General features: G+C 48.4%; 1 protein-coding gene across 1 annotated transcript; it reads right to left on the bottom strand.

Moving 5' to 3' along the window:
* Positions 1–673: 673 nt before the first annotated feature.
* On the bottom strand, positions 674–16,060 carry LOC130108059 (retinol dehydrogenase 10-like). Its single transcript, XM_056274900.1, has 5 exons — positions 15,611–16,060; positions 1,521–1,619; positions 1,132–1,280; positions 906–1,037; positions 674–794 (listed from the first exon to the last, which is right to left on the bottom strand). Exons 1-5 carry the CDS (start codon positions 16,058–16,060, stop codon positions 674–676), a joined length of 951 nt encoding a protein of 316 aa, XP_056130875.1.
* Between the last annotated feature and the right edge of the window lie 8,991 nt (positions 16,061–25,051).

Below are 25,051 nucleotides of genomic sequence, written 5' to 3' on the forward strand. Positions count from 1 at the left end.
CCCTCGGTGTTTCCTCTTCGGGCACATCCCCAGTCGGGGCTGTGGTCCTTGGGCCCATCCTGTGGGCCAGGCTCCCTCAGCCGATCCAGTGCCAGCTCTCCCAGCCAGGCACCTTCACCCCACCTCCCCGCACTCCACACGACGACACTAAAAACACAGTCAAGGCGAAGGCGCCGCCAGACCGCCCTCAGTGTTATCGGAATTGCCGGTCTGCGTGGGCTAGCATTTAACTTAGCCTGCCCCGCTTCCGCGTCCTGTCAGACCGCCCTCTGTCAGACTGCCCCTGCCTCTGGGCCCACAGGATGCAGCAGGCCAAGCTCTCCCAGCTGATCCAGCACCAGCTCTCCCAGCCATCAAACGAAGACAAACTTAGATGCAGACGTGGATGGTACTGGGTGAGGACGCCGCAAACGTGAATATGCGCCGCCATCTTCCCACACCAGCACTGGGTGAGGCCGCTGCAAATTCGCAGTGGATACGGTAAAGTCATCCACTGCCTGTCACAACTGACGAAATATTTGCATGGAGAAATAATGGTAAAGTAAGACGAGTGTGCGTCCTCCATTTAATTCATTTCTGCTGCGGTAGAATTAGCACTAGAGAGGCTTTGGTAGACACGTGTTGACTGGTCCGTTACATAAAACATTGACAAGATGCAGCCCAAAGAAAGGCCTCAGGAGGATTTCACGCTGCCATTGGAGGTCTTCTGCTCAGTGTTCTTGATGAAGGGCAGCATACACTTGTCACCTCCCATGAAGCGATACGTCGCAACATTTGCCTCCCATGGCAGCAAGCTAGAGGCAAAGAGCAAGGCACTATTACCATCAGTCACTCTCAGGACAACTGTGCCTAAAACCGCACACTACCTGTGCGGAAAACTTAGTTACATCACGAAGAGTACTTACGCCCGGGCCAGGAACGGTATGTACATGAGACGTGGAATACAGATCATCTGCTGCTCCCCTAAAATGGCCTTCATAGACTGCTGCACGGTGTAGAGCGGATCCAGGGGTGGAATTAGGCTCCGAAGCTCTTTCCTGGTAAACAAACATCAGCCAGAGGATGAGGGGGGGTGGACTGAGGTGGCTCCAACATCCAAATTAAAAATGCCGCGTGACGACGGGGCCTCACCTTATCTCACAACCTGCAAACATCCCCGTGTCTACGATGTAAGGGCAGACTAAAGTGGTTTTGATGCCCTGGCCCAGGCCCTCAGCTTGCAGATCGTGAGTCAGCGACTCGTGGAAGCCAACTGCGCCGAATTTGCTTGCACAGTAATCCTGGAGAGGAGAGCGAGTACCCACACCCACAGCATATTCTGTTCAGTGTGCTGTTGTGCCACCAAGAGTTGCTGGTCGCTCCATGATGTTTTATATGAAAGTGTCGGCTTGTATGGTGAACTACCAGGGCTGGCCCAAGCCTTTATGGGGCCTGAAACAGATCTGATCTGCCCACCCACCACCTTGGTGACTATCACACCCATTATAATACTCAAAAACACAGCAGTGCCGTGATCTCACCTCTACACATGCAGTGCTGAATAGGCCGAGAGCGCTGGCAATGGTGACGATGTGGCCACGGTGCTGTGTTTTCATCCGAGGCAGAAAGGCCTTTGTCATCTGTTGGGTGAATGTGGAGGGCAGAGATTGTATCATATCTATCAACAGGATATAGAAAAGGACAGAGAAGGATGTCTCCGAAGTCAAGTCTAGATCTGGATTTAGTTACCCCCCCCCCCTTTCTCTCCACAACTGTATCCAGCAAATTACCCTACTCGTCCGACCCGTCCCGGTTGCTGCTCCACCCCCACCTGTCGATCCGGGGAGGGAGGGTTGTTCTTTTCACCTGACAGTGAGGAGTTTCGCCAGGGGGATGTAGCGCATGAGAGGATCAAGCTATTCCCCCCAGTCCCCCCAAACAGGCGCCTCGACCGAGGTGCTAGTGCAGCGACCAGGACACATACCCACATCTGGCTTGTGCTTAACTGTAGTCCACTGTCTTCCGGTTTCTACTGCAGCGGTTATACCAGTTTCCTGTTTGTTGGCGTTTGCTATTGTAACCGAGCTATTTTCTCGCCCGGTGCGGGATTCGACACGAGGTGTACTGCACCACAAGGCGACAACACTAACCGCTCGACTAAAGGCTCAGACCCTCTAGCCCAGTGGTTCTCAACCTTTTTGGGGTCCTGGACCCCCTGCGTATTTTTGATCTACCCTGAGGACCCCTCCACCTGATCTTGGGGGAGGGGGGTTGCAATTTGATAGAAACAGTAGAAACTGCATTTTAAATTGCATTATAGCATTTATTCACTCTTTGGGGCAAAAATAAGAGCTTTCAGTTGTAACTTAGATATAGTTAACAAAACAGAATTCTTATGCAGTAACTGTAATGTCCGTAGACGCCTTGTCTTACTGACATAAGAATAATTCAAGAACGAGCCGACTTCGTAGGTTCTTAACTGTGTAGCTTTTACTAGCGTTCATCCGACATACAACCTTCATAACATGCGCGTCTCACTTCCTGTATACGTCACACGCACTGCACGTACACCCGTGAGTAGGTCAAGTTAAACACGTGACCTTTCATTCATTACATCTCCCCCGCTAAGATGATTTTCTAACCTGTATATCACCCCCCTTTTCACAAAAAAAATAACAAATCCCCCACAGTACACAAGTCCATACGCCTCACAAATCCAGCCGGATTGCAGGCTTGCTCACCCTGCCAGAGCGAGTAACATATGGTGTGGAAGTTGGCATTTCTGCTGCTCGGGACTCATCCGTGTTTCCACTCTCCCCTGGAGTGACATGGTCAGGATCCCTGCTGACAAAGGTGAGTGTTTTAGGTGTGGCCAACAGGTGGCGCCTGTTCCTTCTGTAATGTTCACCTTGAGCTGTCTCCACTATGTAGGATCTGGGAGTGGAGCTCTGACTGTGAACAACTGCTGGCATTGTCCATGTTTTCTGTCCATCAAGTTTGGTGAGTACTGCGTCACCTGAGTTCAGTGGGCGCAGTGTCCGCACGCCGTTCCTGCGGTTGTAGTAGAAAGCCTGCCTCGATTTGGCTGCGGCGTCAGCGGTTTTGATCAGTTCCTCTTTAGGCCAGGCCGGTTTCAGGTTATGCTGCAATGTGGGTAAGGTGGTTCTGAGTCTCCTACCCATGAGCAATTCCGCTGGACTGGCTCCAGTGGAAGAAGAGGGTGTAGCTCTGTATGTCAACAGGGCGAGGAGAGGGTCTTCCTGTCTTAATATGCTTTTGGCTATCTGAACAGCCCTCTCTGCCTGTCCATTACTCTGGGGGTAGTGTGGGCTTGAAGTCACATGGATGAAATCATAATCCTCACTGAACCTCCTCATCTCTTCTGAAACTAGCTGTGGCCCATTATCGCTAACTACAATTTCAGGGATACCAAAACGTGCAAATGTAGCCTTCAGCCTAGCTACAACCTGACTGCTAGTAGTTGTTGGTAGATTTAGGATCTCCAAAAACCTGGAATAATAGTCAGACACTATCAAGTAGTTTTGCTTTTTGTACTCACACAGGTCTATGCCAACTTTCTGCCATGGTCTGGATGGGAGCTCACTTGACATTAAAGGCTCTTTTCTCTGTGTGTTCTTGTGTTCTCTGCAGAATTGACATTGCTGTATCTTTGTTGTAATGTGCTCTGTCATTTTGGGCCACCACACTGACTGGCTAGCTCTCTCTCTGCACTTAACTATCCCCTGGTGCCCGTCGTGTATTCTGTCTAAGATCACCTCCCTCATCTCTGTGGGAATGACGATACGACTGCCTCTGATGACTAAACCATCTACCTCAGATAACTCCCCTCTCACCTGATAAAAGTCTCTGACTGTCTCCGGCACTTTATCGACATACTCAGGCCAGCCGTGTCTGATGAAGCCCAACACTGTCTGGAGCTGCAGATCCCCATCCGTGCTCTGTTTTATCTCCTGCATCCTTTGAGGTGTGGCAGGCACCTGGCACACAATGGCATCAATGTGCGCTGCAACATCATCATGAGAAGCACCATCTCCGTAGCGCTGCTCTGGGCCTCTGGAGAGTGCATCAGCCACAGCTAAAGTTTTGCCTGGTGCGTATTCAGCCACTGCATTGAAACGCATCAGCCTCATTAACAGTCTCTGGCACCTAATGGGCACATTATCCAAGTCTTTGCTGTTCATGAGAGGCACTAGTGGTTTATGATCGGTGACAAGTCTGAAATTGTCAAGCCCAAACAAGTACTTCTCGAACCGTTCACATGCCCAGACGCTGGCTAAGCACTCTTTCTCGATCTGTGCGTACCTTGTCTCTGCATCACTCAGCCGTCGGGAGCAGTAGGCCACGGGCTTCCAGTGTTCCCCGTGCTGCTGGAGCAGAACGCCCCCCAGCCCGTAGCTGCTGGCATCTGCTGACACCACCGTAGCCTTAGTGACGTCATAAAAGGTGAGTACCGGGGCGGTGGCGAGTGCTGCTTTAAGGTCTTGGAATGCTGTGTTCTGTGCAGGTCCCCACAGCCACTCTGTCGTTGCTTTAAGCAGTCCATAAAGCGGCTGACCTACAGTGGACAGCTCTGGGACGTATTTTGCCAAATAGTTCACCATCCCGAGGAACCTCTTGAGTTCCGTCACGTTCTGGGGCTGAGGAAAGTTCTCTATTCCGGCCACTTTGTCCGGGTCAGGTCTGATGCCTGCCTCGTCGATGACATGACCAAGGAAGCGGACTTGTATCTGTTTGAACTTGCATTTCGCTTGGTTCAGTTTGAGACCTGCTGTTTCAATGACCCCCAGGGCCTCTGCTAGGCGCCGGTCATGGATTTCCTCAGTCTCTCCATGTATAAGGATGTCATCCATGTACACCTCTGTGCCCTCTAGCCCGGTCAGAGTTTCCGCCATCTTTCTCTGGAAATCTCTGGAGCACTCGTTATACCAAATGGAAGGCGGCAGAAAGCATACCTCCCAAATGGGGTGATGAAAGTGGTGAGCCCCCTGCTGTCTTCATGCAAGGGGATCTGGTAAAACCCACTTGCTGCATCCAACGTTGTGAAGAACTTTGACCCTGCGAGCCTTGGCATTATTTCCTCCATAGTGGGCAGCACGTATTTCTCACGTTTCACTGCTCGATTCAGCCTCCTGAGGTCAGCGCAGCAGCGAACCTCTTTCTTGTTCGGTTTCAGCACCGGCACCATAGCGGCGCACCATTCTGTGGGCTGAGTCACTTTTTCAATAATGCCCTCATTTTCCATGCGCTGCAGTTCTTTCTTAACCAGTGGTACAAGTGGCAGTGGCATCCGTCTGGCTGTATGCACCGCGTATGGCTGGGCACCCTCCACCAGAGCTATTTTCACTGGGTCTGTTTTCAGCAGTCCACTTGAACCGAAAACTCCACTGACCTCATTCATCCGCTTCACTAGACCCATCTCCACTGCCTCTGGACGACTCAGCAGACAGTTGCCTCTCCCCTTGATCACATACACTGGAAAGGAGTATTGTTTCTCCTTGTAGTTGGTTGTGGCTTGAAACTGTCCTATGCAGCTGATGTTTCCACCTGGGCTTATGAAGCATGTGTCAGGAGGTCCCAGTTTTATGTTTGGCTTCAGCTTTTTAAATGTCCCTTGGTTGATAACAGTAGCGTCAGCCCCCGTGTCAATTTTAAAGGTTATTGGTACATCACTTATTTTTAAACTAACAGTCCAATCTTCCTGACTGCTCTCTTTGCCAACTTCTCCCAGAAAGTACAGCTGTTTAACCTCTTCAGTGACTTCTCTCACCGCTTTAGAGTGACATACACGCTCCCAATGTCCCTTTTTATGACACTTGTTGCACTTACTGGTCGTTGCAGGACACTTCCGCTCATCGGTGTGCTGCGTCTTGCCGCACCTCCCGCATTCATCTACTTTGTTGGTTGCCGGACTGCCGCCACCATGACGCTGTCCGCCCTTTTTGTTTTGGCGTTCGTCCCGCCATCGGACAACATTGACGTTAGCCAGCAGGGCCTCTGGTTGGTTAGCTTGGAGGCTGAGCTGCTTTGTTATTGCCTCCGCCTGGCGCACTTGTTCAATGACTTTCACCAGAGTAAGGTCCGCTGTGAGCTGGAACTGACAGGAGAGCACCTTATCTTTTATGCCCACTACCAGACGATCTCTGATATGTTCATCCCTCTTGTCCCCAAACTCACAGTGTTCAGACAGCTCATACAATGTCCGGATGTACATCTCCGCTGTCTCTCCTGGCTGCTGGCTACGTTGATAGAAGCACGCCCTCTCATGTATGATGTTACGGCGGGGAATAAAGTAGCCGTCGAACTTTTTCAGTACGATATCATAGTCCACTTTATCACCCTCCGCCGCGAAGTCAAACGAGCTGAATATCTTTTCAGCCTCGCTGCCCATTGCATAAATCAGCGAACTCACTTGAATCTCCCCGTCGTCTTTATCCAGCTTTGTCGCGAGCCTGAAGCGCGAAAACCGTTGTCTCCACTCCGGCCATTCAACGGGGCAGTCAAACTTGAATTCACTCGGCGGATTAAACTTCGGCATGACCGCTCGTGTTCAGATACACAGACTATTCTGACACCATGTAATGTCCGTAGACGCCTTGTCTTACTGACATAAGAATAATTCAAGAACGAGCCGACTTCGTAGGTTCTTAACTGTGTAGCTTTTACTAGCGTTCATCCGACATACAACCTTCATAACATGCGCGTCTCACTTCCTGTATACGTCACACGCACTGCACGTACACCCGTGAGTAGGTCAAGTTAAACACGTGACCTTTCATTCATTACAGTAACTTTCAGATATATGTAACAAAACAGAATATGTATTCAGTAACTTTCAGATATATGTAACAACAGAATTGTTATGCAGTAACTTTTAACAATGCAAACGGGAGCGAGATCTCTTATTAAAATACAAAAATTACACTTGTGAAACAGATGTAATTAGAGAAAAAAGTCCTGTTACTCTTTATAGTTTAGGTAGATAAAGGTCTCAGTCACATTTGAGTAAAATAATCCTATTTCTATAAATGTCATAGGATCTTTTTTTTAAAGATATTTTATTTTCACGGACCCCTTGCAATTACACCACGGACCACTAGGGGTCCGCGGACCCCCGGTTGAGAAACACTGCGTCTAGTCGATTGGCCAGTGGGTCTTATTAGTAGTTTACACTATTGACGATGGCATTGTGGACGTAACTGACATGTACAACTTGAAACTTATCACGCGTGTGCTGGTAGGTGCAGGTTTGTCGACAATTATGTGCGTGTCGCTGACATTTATCCCTGGTAAATCTTGCAGGCATCGCGAAAAATGCGCTACGGTAAATAGCGCGCGTCAACAAACAGGAAACTGTTATGACCGCTGCAGTAGAACCCGGAAGTCGGCGGACTATAGTTATGCAGAGCCGATTGTGTCTGTGGGGACGCCCGACCAAGCCGTGGATTAAAAAAAATAAAATTCTTATGCATTTGGATTTTGGAAGGGTCACACAAAAAAAGAGGAGTTATATTAAAGGATGCCGTCAGGAGCTCGACCTCTTGTTCTTTGAGCATACAAGCTGTAAGAGGATCGTGGACGGACGCACAGGCTTCCGTAACGGGTTGCTTCAAGCGGGCTCATTTCACTGTCGAGATATTTGCATTAGCTTGCAGTCTGTAACTCGTAAGCAGCGGCGGCGGCGGCGTCGTAGTGAGGGGGGGGCTCGGGAAGCCTGGAATTAAAAGTTTGTTTTGCCTTACAAATTTGTACTTCTAACTAATTAGTGTCATAACTTCAGTTAAAATTGTCTCAATGCACCGGTTGGCAGTGTTGTAGTCGAGTCACTAAACCTCGAGTCCGAGTCGAGTCTCGAGTCCCCAGTGTTCGAGTCCAAGTCCAAGTACGAGTCACCAAAGAAAAGTCGAGTCGAGTCCGAGTCCGAGTCGAGTCCCCATTACCTGAGTCCGAGTCAAGTCCCTATTACCCTAGTCCGAGTCCGAGTCAACAAGGTTGAGTCTGAGTCGAGTTCCAAGATGGCTCCAGTGATCCACTCGGGCACAGTCAAAGATCTGACATACAAATAAAAAAGGTCTACATTAAACAAAAATGACACAGCTGTCACCATTTCAAAGGGAGTTTATTTACTTTGTGACACGATAGCCAAACAAATGCACACCCACACACTCGCACACATGCACGTGCAAGCATGCGCGCACACACACATTTTTAGAACAGTCTGAATTTCTTTGACATTCTGAACACTGGATGTGCTTCAAAACACATTTGATAGCTGTGAATAGCATGCTATTAGCAAATGGTGGAAACAGTATACAGAAGTAAGTTCCACAGCATACAATACATTCATAAAAACTAGTCAAAAGACATTGTCTCTCAGGAATAGTTAGGAACAAAAGGCTGGTGGCACTAGTTTTAAGCATACACGTTGCATTTCAAAAACATAAGATCTGACAGCATGGAACTACTCAACCTTGCACGGTGAGGCCTCATCAAAATGCCTCCATGACTAAATACCCTTTCAATGAGCGCACTGGAGGTAGGGATAGAGAATACCTGTGTGGCAATCTGATAGAGGGTAGGGAATTTGGATTTGTTTTGCTGCCAAAACCTGAGGCACGGGACTGAGTCAGAGTCCTGCTCAGCGATCAAGTTGAGGTATGCAGTCAACTGAGCCTGGCCAGACGGCTTCTTCTCAGTGGAGGAGGGAGTCCTCCTATAGTGGGAGAACATTCTCAACTGCTTCTCAGGAGGAGACTCTGAAAGTTCACCTTCCCCTGGTCCTGTTGCTTCCGCTGCATCTGCTGTTGATACTGCTTGCTTGTCACCCTCTGCCTTTATATACTCTGAAATGAGAGGGGGCATGGGGGACTCATTACAAATATGTTATTGACTAGGCCTACATGACAAATGACATGCCTATGTGCTTTATTGTAACACCTTCAATGATATAAACATCACAACAATCAAATAGTTAATCACTTAACTAACGTTAATCAAAACATTTCTCACCTTTGATCTCAGTCTTCAGCACATCTTTGACGTCACTGTCCAGCTGCACATCATGTTCTAGCCGCTGGAAGCCAAATGCTGGGTCCAACACAGATGCTATGAAGTAGGCATTGGTGAAAGGAAATTTGGTGGGGCCTCTTCCTTCAGCCGGCTCACATCCTGGTATCTTGACTGCACTGAAAACCTCTGCAAACCTTGTTTTCAAGGAGCTCTCCAGAGCTCTCACCAGAGGCCCACAGTATCTGGCTTTTCCTCTTATTTCCTGCAGGTAACAGCGCAGAGTGAGGACACAGGGCACAATCACACTGACGGTGACAGTAGTCTCACCCTGAGTTAGGTTGGTTGTCTCTAAGAACGGATCAAGAACTTCGATCAGTTCTTTAAGCTGAGCATACTCTCGCGGGGATAAGATAAGGCTTTTGTGCCCCACTGATTCCAACACACTGGACAGCTTTTGCATGTCTAAATGCACATAAGCCTTCACCTGCTTCAGAGTGGAATTCCATCGTGTGGCATTCGCTGTTGGAATTGTTGCATCACCAGAACACGCTTCAAAGCAGTCTTTAAACGAGGTGCCACTGTGGAGGAGGTTGGCTGCACGGGATAGCTTTGCTAGGGTGCTTGACAGCCCACTGGTGTCTTTCAGACCATCTTTTATGACCAACTGCAGTGAATGTGTGAAGCATGATAGTCTCTGCATCTTACAGTTCTCAGCCAAAGTGTCATTGACTGTCTGTTGATCTTCTGGCATCAGGTCTTGCCATATTTCATCATCGTCCTCAAATGTGCTGGGATCATGAGCTTCAGCATCACAAGGATCCTCTAGGGGAAAGCTGGCCTGGAAAGCTTTTCTCATGTTGGATGCATTGTCAGTTATGACAAAGTTGATCTTGTCCTTAATCAGGTATTCTTCAGCACAGCATTCAAACATCATTGCAATCTTCTCTCCTGAGTGTTTCCCATGCACTCTTTTGCAGGAAAGAAGATATGGCTGAAGGCTGAGTTCCTGTTTTTTTTATCCATTGCCACTGTGTGTGCTGTCACTCCAAGGAATGACTGCATCTTTCGATCACTCCAAATGTCTGTGGTAACAGCAACACTCGATGCTTCTGCCAGCTGGTTCTTTATCTGTTCTTTCTTGACTTCCACCATTCCTGGAATGGTCACAGAGGAAATTGTGGATCTTGCTATGGGCCGGTACTGAGGGTCCAGGACATGCAGGAAGTGCTTGAAGTCCTCGTTGTCAACGATGGAGAGTGGCAAGCAGCACTTAATGATTAGATCTTTTACAAGGGCATCACTTATTGCCTTCTGACGTGGATGTTTGAGGTCGTACATCCTTTGCTGTCCATCATTTTAAAATGATGTGATAGTCTTCTGACCTGGAGCAGCTGGCATCACATCTGAAGCAGTGGAGGCACGGTATTCTTGGAACCTAGGGGAAGATAGGATACACACTTTAGCTTGCTGATGCCAAACTGTTTCAAGTAATCTTTCTCACAGCAAAAAATGTGTAACGTTATAGCTATAACAATATGCAATAACAATACAAATGTTACACATTATACACATAGTGGTTTGAACCATAACCAGTTAAGTTACATATTTAGTTATCTATATAACTAACATTACCATATTAGTAGATTAACTAATGTAAACTAGCTGGATAAATGAAAAGTATGAGAAAAGATACATAATTTATGAGACTAACAGGACAGGGATTAATTAGCAAAACCCAGTCATTTAATTATTGATTTAAGTATGTTACATGCTACCTAGCTGAGCTTTAACTCTCTATCCTCCGTGAGTCTGTATGTTTATTCTGTATGGGTCAGGGAGGGTGTGATTTTGTTAGAAGATAGAGCCAGTTCATAGTACTGTTCAAAAGCTACGTCGCGCGTGTCTATTTTTAGAATTTGGCACACCCAATGCTGCATATATGCAAAGAAAAATATCCCCATATTTACAGTAGCCTATGCGGTGTCACCAATCACGATACGGTTCGGTAGTTTTCGGTACATCGGGGGGGGGGGGAATGCCACATCCGTCAAATCTTGTACCGTCTCCAGCTCTCAAGAAAACCAGTGGCGGCATCCACATTAGCTTTCTTCAATTAGTCCATTTAGCGAGTAATAGCCTACAATTATTTTTATTTGCATTGTAAAGTTGTGCACATTTTATCAACATTATTTGTGGATGCATATAGGCTAGACTTCTTCCTTCTCCGCACTTGGAGAATATTCATGGCGGAGATCTGTAATGTGCGGATTTGTTATTGCTAGTTAAGATTAATGCTAACACGGTAGTTCAGAGTGGTGTGTTTTTTCCGTTAAGTGTATGCTACTTGGTAATTAGCTAAATGATAAATAAGAAAAATCTGTTTTAATCTCCCTATAACACGAAGACGCTGCGTGTTACTTACCAACTCGTTAGTGAGATCGATGGCACGCTCGTACCGAAAGCGAACCGTACTGTGACTTTTCTGTGCAATGTTGCATTAGCATTCTAACAGTAACGTTACTTAACTTACCTATACAATTTCCCTTGGTTCTAGTGATATGATATACCCGCCACACGACCCGACCCAACATCTTGGACCAGTGGTTGAGTTACTTCAGAGGCTATTGTTACCGTAGCTAGATAGCGAGCTAGCTAACGTTAACTGATCACCAACCATATCATCAACTGACTGCATATCACTTACTTTTCTGGGTGCATCCTTGACAGATGTCTGTTGAAGTTTGAGGTTGTCCCGGTCTTCTCCTCAATAGTTCGTTTACATATCGAACATCTAGCAGTGATCTTGCTGGAATTTGTTGTAAAATCTGTGTAAGCAAAGCGCACAATTCGGGACTTCTCTTTAGGCATCTTCGCGCTACTGAACATGACGGTATGCACGCCACGTGAATCCGCATGTAGGTGGAACACACGTGCCTGCCCTTACACGGAATTGAATAATGTTACAGTATTAATATAGCTATCAATATATTTTAATAGGGCCTATTATTTTAAAAAAAATCTAACAAAAACAGTCTTTATCAATTAAAAAGTCAGAGTCCGGGTCTCCAACTTCCGAGTCCGAATGCAGTAAATTCGCGAGTCCGAGTCCAAGTCCGAGTCATCAGTGCTCAAGTCCAAGTCGAGTCACGAGTCATGAAAATCAGGACTCGAGTCGGACTCGAGTCCGAGTCCTGGACTCGAGTACTACAACACTACCGGTTGGGCGGGCGGGGGGGAGCAAAGAAAATAGTGGAGGCTCTCTAAGGCCCCTCTCACCCCTCTCCGAGGCCCCTCTCACCCCTTACAAAAGGTGCAAAATGGTTTAGTCCGCCCCTCACGTGCATCTCTCAGTGCATCTCATCTAGTCCTGTCGCGAGTGACTGCAAGAAGACGTCTCGTCAACGGGCTTTTATTGTGGAATAAACATCATGGCTGTCAGCATCGGCACCCTTAGATGCATCGAAGTTTGAAGTGATACTACACATTTTTTTTCAATCACTGCGAGATAGTTAAGTTAGGTTAAAATAGATTAATGTACTATGGTTATAAATAATATACAGTATGCTCGAACTCAAAAAAGTGATGCGTGAGAGACAAAGGGGCCCACAGAGACTGCTTTGTGTATAGGGCCCAGAATTTTGTGCTACGCCCCTGCTCAGAACTTACGTGTTACTTATAAGGCACGTTTCAAAGCCATTACGTGACAGATTGTTTGGGTGACGTGCAGACTCGGCTGCCACGAGCCCACTCCTCGCGCATCAGCGAGCAAACACACGAGAGTCCGGCGTGATGCGTGCAACAGCTCTTACGTAACGGGGCCAGGACTCCGGGGGCCATTCACAGACGACTTCCGTCCCGTCCGCAGAGTTCCGCCACGCTGATTCTCACTGCACGTCCGTTGGGGGAAGATTCAATTTATAAATCTGTCCCTCGAAAGAAGACTCTTAAATATTTGTTTTAAACATGAACTCGGTCTTACAAAATAAATATCTAGCAAAGATGAGATATCTATTTTATCGTTTAGGTTTAAGATTTAATAGAAATATCTAAAATGTAATTACATGTTTATTTAACAGTGTGTCATATATAAATATAATCACATATTTAATTTGTAACTCAATATTTATTCTTTTTATAAAACATTTAGATATAATTTACATATTTAATCTTTGCTAATTATTTATTTTGCAAGACAGGTTTAATATCTAAAACAAATGTTTAAATGTCTTCTTTCAAGGGGTTAGATTTATAAATTAAATCTTTCCAAAGAAAGGATTTATTTGTACTACCGGGGGGGGGCAGTGAAAATGTTCCTCTTCAGGTTTGCAGGCGGCCCCCATACTACCCGCTCGACACGCCGCGCTCGTTCTCACTTTGGCGCACGTGCGCACTATCCTACATGTAATCAGGGACGCTTTCAGTTACAATACTCAAAAAGAGTAAATGTATTCTGATTACTTTTAGAATACTTCATCTTCGTGGACACACATGAAACAAGTACGTTGTATCATGAATATTATTCATCTCGCGGTATTATTACTCTAACTGGTATCGCCATGCCCTTATATTCACGTGTTGGCCATCTGCCAATTACCGCCAATTACTGCTGAATGAAATGTGCGCATGCTGATTTGAGGATATGCAAAACCTTTTTGGATGATTGCATCATTACGTTCAATTCGTCAGTAGTGTTGGCGCCAAGGCATATGAGACGGGCGGGCATTTGGGCTTCCCAGGAGCCTTTTCAGCTGATCTCAGCTCGCAACTGTTACCATCATGCTGGCTGTTGCTGCTGCTGCTGCTGCTGCTGTTATTGTTGTGTTGCATGAATGAAAAACAGGCTATGAAAAAGAAGCACAAAGTTACACAATGGGACATACACACGCGCGCGCGCACTACGCGCACGCGCATGGGGGACCCATAAAATGTCCCCACAAGGAAAGTGGTTTCTGGTATTGCTATCCTAATGGGGACATTTGGTCCCCACTGGGATAGAAAAACAAGCACACACACACACACACACACACACACACACACACACACTACGGTGCAGTTAATAGCCAGATTAAGCTATTATGGAAAACTTAATACAGTTATAGCTGTATTATGTTTTCCATGTGTTTTACAGTTGCCAAGCTGCAGACTGCAGCCTAAGACAACCTCCTCTTCCGTCATGATGAGCTCACTCTTCAGACTCCACTGATATGTGAACACACAGCCCCACCTGTAACACCAGACCTGCAGGGGCCTCATGTATCAGTCATTACTGTGGGCAAATTTGTGCGTACACACCCATGGAAATTTTTAGCCCTGGATTGTCTGACATCCGGTCGCAAAGCATGATGGTTATTTGTAATTCCTTCCTCCTAACATCTGTTGTCTACCCATTGCAATGAGCAATCAGCCAGGCCTGCAAAGACATCAGTGTTAGCCAATTGGTGTCTAAATTCAGGGGTTACCCAGGTTCTACACTGGTCTCTGAGACCAACTTCAGAGCTAAAAAAATCCCATGTGTGTAAGAACAAATTTGCCCATAGTAAGGACTGATACACGAGGCCCCTGATTTGGAGGAAACGCGTCCTGCTCAGACTTCCTGCTGCACACCTGTGATCTGAGCTCTGGTGCTTTGGAAGGTAACGTGGACTGATACAGATACTTAATTTCTAACTTCATTTCTAACGCCATTACTTGTTACAACCCTGCTGGAAGAAAAACCCTCCAAAACCACTGCAGAATGGTTGTAATGGTTCTACAAGTCCTCCAACCCATACGACCACATAGGTCGTATAGGTCGTAATAAACTGCTTGTACAAACGACCCATCGACCCATCGTTCTACTGGGAGTTGTGGTTTCTGGTGTTGTGCAATGACCTGTACTGACGCGTCTCATGGAAACCGTCAGAAGGTGTTGTGCTCTTTAGGAAACCATCGGGATCAGGGTAGTGGTCTCCGATGGAAACCATTAAAACCATTAGATCAGTGTCCAAAAACCCAAATTGAATCCCTGATGTCCCATAAAGTTGAATCCGCTCAACTGGACACGAAATTTGTTGGGAGAAACGTTTCATCGCTCATTTTAGACCCTGTTCACACTTGGTTTTAAAATGCGTTCTGAGCGCTCGGATCACAAGTGGACAGCGAGACACGTCGCCGTTTACACCTGTGTCCATCATGCGTCTCCAAATGCGTCCTGCCGACCGCTTGTGATCAGATTTCGTTACTCCGAAGAAGAAGAAGATTTCCTGTTCCGTCCTTGACGGGGACGCATCAGGACGCATTAGCGTTTACATTACACAAGATATGTGGTCAGATGCGTCCCAGACCACCTCGGCAAGTGGTTTGAGTAAACGGTTCACAAAACGTTTTGGTGGTCGTTTACACTTGTATTTAGCGCTCTCCACTTGTGATCCGATCGCAAAAAAGCATTTTAAAACCAAGTGTAAACGGGGTCTAAGTGACTTCGTCAGTCAATTGGCTGATTCAACCTTCTGGGGTTTCTACGCCTGGACTATTGAGCATGCATCAAGACACTGAGCCCTGATCAGGGTTCTTGTTGTTTGTGGTTATTTTTTCCATCGGGGTACCCAACCCTCCCAAGTCTCACCCAGAAGAGCGCGTGGCAGTTGACCAGCAGCGTCCTCTCCAGCAGCTCGTCGGGGCAGTCCAGCAGCCGCCGCCCGGCCACCACCCCCGCGTTGTTCACCAGTATGGTCACGTCCCCGGCGTCGCGCCTCACCCGGTCCGCCGTCTCGTAGACGCTGTGGCGCCGGGACAGGTCCACCGTGTAGGTGTACACCTCGACTCCGTGTTTCCGGGCCAGCTCGGCGGTGCGCTCGTTTGCGCCGGCGTCGCAGTCCCACAGGACGAGGTGGGCGCCCTCCCTGGCAAACTCCAGGGCGAACAGCCGGCCGAGCGCCCCTCCGGCGCCCGTGATCAGACACAGCTCCCCGTCCACGGCCTTGAGCCGCGGCCGGAGGATGGTCCGGACGATGGCGCTCGCCACCGAACACAGCAGCTCGACGAGCATCAGCAGCAGGTCGACCACGACTATCATGGTGTTGTGTGACCCGTCGATAGGAGCCAGGGAGAGAGCCTGACCAGCTCCGGGGAGGGTGTTTAGCCTATCCCCCCTCCTCCGTCATCTGGTCTGGATGATTCTTTTATGTAATTTGCCCGCGCCGGATTAGAAAAGACGACGGACGGTGACCACCCGAGTCCACCAATAGCAAGGCTTTTAGTCTGATTACTGCGGGATTGAGGAACCCGTGCGCGCATAATTCGTTCATAACCAGCCGGGCGGTGTAGCTCTGAGGCGAGGACTAGAGGCCATAGGCGATACCTTTATCTTTCCTTTGACCAGAGAGATCAGCGGAGCCAGACAGCCGCTGGAGCGCAAAGCCTTACGCGTCCACCGCGTATGACGTCACACTTCTGTGCAACATTTGGTCTATAGCGGACTCTTGTTTTTAAGGCCGATAAACTTTTTTTTTAACGTGCCATGTTAAAGTAAGACTGACTTCCTCAGTCTCGGCCTTGCGAGCCGGTTGTCAATCGTATCCGATGATGACCACCTTCTCCTCCAATGGTCCAGCCTCCTTCGGTGGCTGGATAGTCCGATCCTGGATGCACAGTTGCGGTTGCAGACCGGGCATGTAAAAGTGGTGCTGGGGGCGGGAGCGGGGGGGGGGTAGCTTTGCTACACGGTGTTGTGTGCGCTGGTTGTCCATATACGTCACTCCTTGTGAGGCGTGAGAGCGCCAGGTGGGGCGGCAGGAGGCACGTTCCTCCAAAGAAGAAGGGGTTGATCTGGTATCTTCTCAGTGTGGTCTTCATTTGGCCTTTGAGCCGCTTCTTCTGCCCTCCAGCAGTGCGTTGACCGAGGTGTAGTTGGCCGTAGAAGACTTCACGTGGGAGTCATGAGTTGATAGTGGTTTAGGGTAGACTCCACGCTACAACTGACCCACCTGCTCCAACACCTCTGTGTGCGGCGCTCTGTCCTCCCAAGTACTGCGGAGGATCCTCTGGAGACCTTTCATATGGAAGGCCTCCAGGCTTCTGAGATGCTGGCTGTAGATGGTCCACGCCTCACAGCCATACAGTAGTGTGGAGATGCGCACTGCGCTGTAGACAAACACTTTGGAGTGGAGATTGAGGTTACCACCTAATTAGAAGCGTCTGATACAATTATTTGGCCAGCAGCTGCTGCCCGTGAAGGAGGAGGTGCGGGTCTGCAGGAGGAGGTATGGGGCTGCAAGGAGGATCAGGCTGCGGGTTCAACCGCGTGTCGCACGTGAGCACAAATCCATATTTCCGTTGCGCTCTCTGCAAACGCAGAGACTGCCGGTATACTAAGCTCGTGTCTCCCCACCGCAGTTCAGGGCCTACTCAGGGAAGCGGTCTCTCTACCACGTGTCAGCTGCAGTTATGGAATCATTAGAAGAGAATTTGTACAATATCCAGGCAGCACAAAGCTGACCAAACCCCCCTTGTGATGACGTCACAGGCGTGGATTTCTGAGCATGGTTACATTTTGGGATCGCTGGAGGTGTTACCATCATGATCAAGATGTCGAGTTTTTTTTTACATTATACTGTAAAATGTGTTGTTTTCATGATTAAACCCCCCAAAACTTTCTCTGAGAGGTTCACTATTTAAACATGTTACTGACCTTTTACTTTCATGACAGAAAAACCCACCACAGAATAGTAATACATTATCATTATTATTATTATTATTGATGACATTCATACGTTTGGCCGCAGAGGATGAGGGTGCTATCACATTCTATCTCTCTCTCAGCATCCATCATTTCTTCTTCTTCTACTACTACTCCTACTACTACTATTACTACTACTACTTCCAATGCTACTACTACTGCTACTACTACCAGTATTACTACTACTACTACTACCACCAATACTATTACTGCTACTACTACTAGTACTACTAATACTACTTCCAGTACTAATACTATTACTACTTCCAATACTGCTACTGCTGCTACTACTACCAATACTACTACTACTCCCAACACTATTCCTACCACTACTAATACTACTTCCGGTACTACTACTATTACTACTTCCAATACTGCTACTGCTGCTACTACTACCAATACTACTACTACTACTACTACTACTAATTCTTTCCTCTCTCCTTCTGCTTGTGTCCCATGATCAGGACAAGTCACAGATGCTATAACTGATATGAGATGTAGGGGATACATGTCAATGTAATTAGAATCTGGATAATTGGACTAATTAGATCTACTTGCTATGTGAGAATGAGTTTGATCAAAGCAGGTTTCTCGCCTCAGATCCAGAATAAAAGAGGTGGATGGATGACTGGTGAGACACAAACGTATTGGTAATACACAAACATGTGCGCATAGAGACCCAACAGCGACACCAGCTAGACGCGGTGGGGAGGGACGACTTGTCTTCAGAGTAGCAACACTAACTACTTCTATGAGATCATCGAGTCATGAAGGTTCACCTTTTTTAGTAAACTCTTTTTTAGTCTTGATTATGATGACAGTTAAAAACCTTTTTATGCTCTTTTTTGTGCCTTTATATGATATTTTCCTTGTGGTTGAAGTATTTTTTCATGCATTATACTGATCTGTTACAAGTCCGAGCACCTCACCTTAGCAGTGGGGCGTGTGTGTGTGTGTGTGTGTGTGTGTGTGTGTGTGTGTGTGTGTGTGTGTGTGTGTGTGTGTGTGTGTGTGTGTGTGTGTGTGTGGGCCCTGTGATGGTCTGGCGGCCTGTCCAGGGTGTCTCGACGCCTACATAGGCTCCGGCGTCCCCGCGCCCCTGAGGGTGTCACGACCCGCTCCAGATCCCTGTCAAGTTCCCCTCCTGTGTGATTCCCGGTCCCGCCCTAATGTGGTCCACCTGTGTGGCGCTGTCTCCCCCACGTGTTGTGCTCAGGCGACGTGTTTGCTCCCCCGTGTTGCCGGTCTTGAGCCTGCGTGAGGGTTCCAGCCTTCCCGGTGGGTGTTTTGACCGTTGCCTGTTTTTCGTGACCCCGCCTTTGCCTGCCGTGCTTGAGCCCCCTGCCCGGTCTGATTTAATCCCGTGTACCGAACCTGTTGCCTGATTAAACCTTTGTGGAACTTTGTCAGTCTGCCTTGTGGGTCCTTCGTCATTGTGAGCCTGACAGTACGAACTGGCCACAGTACGGACTCCGCAGACCCGGACCCGGTTCGTACCTCTCTGCAAGCTCAAGGACAGCGGATTCACCACCAAGAGGAGCAGGTAAGTGTGCTACGACATGAGAGGAATGACAGACCGACAAGACAGCTTGTCTGCATTTGGTGCCCGGATGTACTTTTTAGTCGGCCAGATGCAAAAGATGCACACGCGTCCTGCTTCCCGTGACAGAGCTGTTGCTGTTGGCTCCCGGGTCGGAGTGCGTCCGGATCCTGCTCTTCCTGTGCCGCCGCCTGGTGCTGCACCACCCGTGGCCGCTCCCATCCACTTGTCCAACGAGGAGTGATTCCCAGGAGACTCCGGAGACCGCAGAGCCCTTTTGACACAGTGAGTTACATTTTCAATTCCCAGCCCCTTCGTCCCCCTCTGAGCAGAGCCAAAATCACTGACGTCACCTCATCTCACGGGCGGCGCGGAGGCCTGAGCCACAGCGGAGAGGAGCCGGGGTTCAGCGGAGTGGAGCCGGGGTTCAGCGGAGTGGAGCCGGGGTGCAGCGGTTTGTAACTCACTACCTCTGTTTACTGAGACTTTCACCCAGATATTTCAGGCTACTCCGCCAGGTCGGGAGGCTGCCAGGTCCCTCGTCGCCTTAAGGCAGATAGAGGTGGAATAGTATAGTACAGACAGGAGTAGTTTCATTAGTATTAGAAGGGACTGTTTAAGACCACTAATGGAAATAATGGTGACCCATTTCAGAAGCAGGCCTAGAAATACATAGCTAAATTCTCCTCAGCCTGTATGTCAAAACTTAGGCCACCATTAATAAAGTAAACCCCGTTTATTTGTAAAAACATTTACAGTGCCTTATGACCCAATATTTGGTCATCAAGCAAGCCCCCCCCCCCCAGGTAGAAAAAAGAGAGTCGGGGAAAGTAATATTAAAGATAATATTTTCAGTCTTTTCATGAAAAACAATAAAACCTACCTGTGCTCTCGTGTAGTCTGACTGCATGGAAGTGGAAAACATCTCCCCCTCATCTTCTCTGAGACCAACAAGTCCTCCAACCCGTACGACCGCATAGGTCGTTTGTTCTGACTGACCCTCTAATACGACCCGCTGGAGTGTTTCCTGGCTAGAGATATGCCACAAATACTTCACCGAATAGTTTACGCGACAACTAGAGGTCGCTCAACTTCCAAACGTAACTGTAGGTCGTAATAAGCTGCTTGTACAAACGACATACGGAGTCGTTTTTTGGTGGAGGACAGCCTCCTGGGACCGTTGGGTGGAAACATGATTTCACCGTGGCGTGTTAAAAGTAACCAGCAGAGGGCGCCATTGTATAGAAAATGCAGTCTGGGATAACGGTATCGTTTTCATTACAAGTGAGGCTCATGGGACCCATATTTAATTACTGTGTTTTTATTAAGTATCAGTCAGTAAAGGGGGGGAGGATGCTTCAAAATGATCATAGACATTTTCACACAATATTTACAAGTTTGGTTTTTTGTGACGTCACAGTTTGGTAGCGCTACATGCGTCGAGCAACAACAGGAGACCACAGAGGGTACAAAGTCAACAGGTACGTAAAGTGTGTCAGGAACACACTCCTCACACAGGTGGCGGATTCCCTGACAGGGAGGTGTGTGGGGGGGGGGGGAGTTACATCATGGATCTCTTGTGCTTCTGAAAACCACCGTTGTGACGGTGTGTGTTGACATTGTAGGTACGTTCTGTTGTAACTGGACAGCAGAGGATTTAAATAGGCAAATCAATAAGGTGCGGTTAGGTGAAAAGGACAAAGGGATGGATATAGAAAGCAAGAAAACAGTAATATGCAGATCTAGTGTCCCTTTTCGACTACACGGTCTCGACCCGACTCGACACGCCTCTGTGTCGTTTTCCATTACCGTAACGGTTCCCCCTCGGTGCAGCTGGATTTTCGGCTCTCCCATTTGTTTTTTCAATTTCAAAAAGTACCGTAGCGAATTCGGGGCGGGGGGGGGGGGGCAGTCCGGGAACCGTCGCCTTGGCCGGGACGCGAACCCGGATCTCCTATTCCGCAAGCGACAACGTTAACCAGTCGACTAAAGGGTCAGATCTGTTTGTCGAGGACCAACGTGACTACTTATCCATGCACGTTACAGTACTTTTAAAATAACTCCGCTCCGACTGCTTCGGTATTTAAAAATGCCGGGTGATATCCCACGCGCGCGTTGATGACGCAATGACGCAGTGACGCGTTTCTCTGACCGATCAGAGGTCTGCATTGATTTTGGTACCAACTCCAGTTTTTTTTCTTTTTTTTTTGGTGGTACCAATAAAGTGGCAACAGTTACCAAAATCCCGGTACTTCCAAGTAGTGGCGAACGAGAAAAGGGCGGGTCGAGTCGAGCCGGTACCACGCAGTGGAAAGGGGGCATAACAAAAGAGCCTCATCATCATTTCTACATCCTATGGCTTGCACAGAAACACATAGACTACTAAACTGGGCCGAGTCCACAGGTTGGTATTTCCTGCACCTGTGACTGCTGATTAATGAATCCCCTCTCATAAACACACTCCCCATTTTTTTCTCCCCAGGCGACTCTGTGCATAACGATAACACGGCGTGCATAATGAGCACGAGCATCCTCACCCTCACAGTTGTGGACGTGACGTGATATGTACAACCCGAAACTCCCCCACCCCCACCCCCCCGTTTGCTGGGAGGTGCATGTGAACGTTTGTCGACATTTCTGTGCGTGTCCACATTTATCCATGGTGACTCTTGCAGGCATCGCGAAAAATATGCCGTTGTCAATAGCGCGCGCCAATAAACAGGAAGCTGGTGTGACCGCTGCAGTAGAAACCGGAAGTCAGTAGACTACAGTTATGCACAGAGGTGTTTTTACTTGGCCAATTACCCCACTCTTCCGAGCCGTCCCGGTTGCTGCTCCACCCCCTCTGCCGATCCGGGGAGGGCTGCAGACTACCACATGTCTCCTCCGATACATGTGGAGTCGCCAGGCGCTTCTTTTCACCTGACAGTGAAGAGTTTCACCAAGGGGGACGTAGCGCTTGAGAGGATCACACTATTCTCCCCAGTTCCTCCTCCCCCCCCTGAATAGGCGCCCCGACCGACCGACCAGAGGAAGCGCTAGTGCAGCGACCAGGACGCATACCCACATCCGGCTTCCCACCCACAGACACGGCCAATTGTGTCTGTAGGGACGCCCGACCAAGCCGGGGGCACCACGGGGATTCGAACCGGCGATCCCCGTGGTGGTAGGCAACGGAATAGACCGCTACGCCACCCGGACACCCTGCTGTAACGTCTTTAATCACCGGTACCCGTGCTGCATGTGTAACACACTCATGGTTGTGAAAGTAGAATTTGTCCTCCCAACAGTTCTTCTGGGGACTCTGCTTGTGACAAAGCTTTCTTCTCTATTCTTCCCAGAACATCATGACAGCATCCGACAAAGGCCTTGCTGTAACTGAGCTTCCTCCTCCTCCTCCTCGGCTGCCCACACTGATATTTATAGACTCGCACAAATACACCTCCAATGTTGCCTCGGCCCAGCCACCATTTTCACATTGCCACAGGACATTCAGTCTAAAGGACAGTCCTCTAAATGGAAAAAGAAAAACCCTGTCACATGTTTTCCCGCAAAGCTTTGCAATTTCTCCCCCCATTCAAACTCACAGTGACAGTAACTGCGGAACGGCCTGACAAAATAAGTACATCTCACTCCTCCGGCAGGGCAAACCCGTGGAGGAGGAGTGGAAGAGGATCTCACTAGCTTGTTGAGACATAACCAGTTATAACAAGTTCTCGTCGTCCCGCCATCCCTCCCCAGCGTGACCCCCCGTTATGTTTGGGTGGGACAGTATCTGGACTGAAGATGAACTCGGTAAGATTAGTAACCAGACTCCCAGCTGTGACATCTTGCTCTCTGACTCACGACAGCACACGACTCATTCCTGTTCTTCATTATCTCATTCTCTCCCTCTCTCTTAACTTAACAGCGATACTTTAGCTTTAGTCGGGGAAAGACTTCATTCTGTCCATTTATTCCTTGTTTTGCAGCAAATTCGGGGGGCAGCCGGGAACCGCCGCAGCCGGGACGCGAGCCCGGGTGTCCCGCACCACAGGCGACTACGTTAACCAGTCGACTAAAGGGTCCGACCCGTTAGCCAAGGGCTAGCGAGTCTAGTCATCCGTGGTCGTTACAATATGTGTGTGTGTGTGTGTGTGTGTGTGTGTGTGTGTGTGTGTGTGTGTGTGTGTGTGTGTGTGTGTGTGTGTGTGTGTGTGTGTGTGTTGTGTTAACGAGCGTGTGAGAGTAAAAGAGAGAGAGAAATAATTTAGCACACGTTGATCAAGCTCTCTGCCGGTGCTACATCAAAATATGTTACTTGTCAGATTATGTGATGCTGCACTTAACACACAATTTGCCCCCCCTCTGCCCCCAGACGTTAGTCCTCATTTTAACCACACCAAACCCACACCTAAACTTAACCGTCTCCGTCCTCTTGCCTAAACTTAACAGTTTCTAACTTCGGGCCTAAACTCCACCACATAACGCGTTTTAAAAGCAGGGTCACAGATTCTGGCCTAACACCGGTCAGCCACGTTTATTTGTCGGGTTGTAACGTCCTCCCCACCAGGTTGAAGCCGCCGGAGAGGAGGGGATGAAAAGACACGAATGAGCTGATCCGTAGAGGGACGAGTGGGCGGAACGCGCCGAATCTGTTGGCTTCACGTTTCGGGAAGAATCTCGTGGCGTTAGACGTGTTGAGTTTGCTGCCAGTGTGAGTCCTCCAGTCCGCTCGGCTGTCGCCATGGAAACAGTGTTGTTCCCTGTGTGTGGAGCCTGCACCTGTTGGTTTCTGCATGTCAGCGCTGATCTAGATGCATGATGCATGGATGTGTAAGTGTTTAATAAGAGACACGTGTTGGGCGGGGCGGGCGGGGTTTAGAATAGCAGTCAGACGGTGACCCAGTTATCTGTATTTATTTGCTACACAGCTGCTTTAACTGTCATTCGGGGCTCCCTTTAGACAGAGGCCAGTGACAGACGAAGAGAGCAGGGCGGGGTTTTTTTCATAAGCAAAGGCACAAAAATATCAATGTATATCTACTTGAATTCATGGAAAATAATTGCGGTAATGTGAAGTTTTTTTTAACCTTATGTAACCGGTTATTTTCTTGCCTGGTGCGGGATTCGATACGGGGTGTACTGCACCACAAGGTGACATCACTAACCGTTCGGCTGAAGGGTCAGACCCGTTAGCTAGGGACTAACGTGTCTTATTAGTAGTTTAGACTTATAAAGGTTTAAGGATCCGATTCTGAAGAGGGATGGTCAGCAGCGCGCACGTATAGGACACGCCCCTTTCCCACTCCATGGTACCGGCGCGGCTCGACTCGCTTCTGTGTCGTTACCCTAACAGTACCCCCTCAGTGTAGCTGGTCGTCATAGCGACCATTTCAAAACGTACTTTTAAGATAACTACGCTTCGGTATTAAAAAAAAATGCCGGGCGATATCCCATGCGCGTGTTGATGACGCAATTACGCAACATGACGCGTTTCTCTGACCAATCGGAGGTCCGCATTGATTTTGGGACCAAGACAAAGGCGGTACCGGGGAAGTGGTAACGGTTGCCAAAATGCCGGCGCTTTCCGGTAATGGAAAACCAAAAAAATGGGCGAGCCGAGTCGAGCCGGTACCACGTAGTGGAAAAGGGGCACTATAGGCTGTGTACCGCAGGTCTTCTTGGCTATATCCTTCTTCTTTTCTTCCTTTTTTTTGTGCCAATATCTGAGTTTGATCGCCTGTTCGACGTCTAGTTTTAGAAGTGCCCCTTAACTGACCCCCTGCGTTTACACGACGTCTCGCTGG

Source organism: Lampris incognitus, chromosome 2, assembly GCF_029633865.1.
Source record: "Lampris incognitus isolate fLamInc1 chromosome 2, fLamInc1.hap2, whole genome shotgun sequence".
Taxonomy (NCBI): domain Eukaryota; kingdom Metazoa; phylum Chordata; class Actinopteri; order Lampriformes; family Lampridae; genus Lampris; species Lampris incognitus.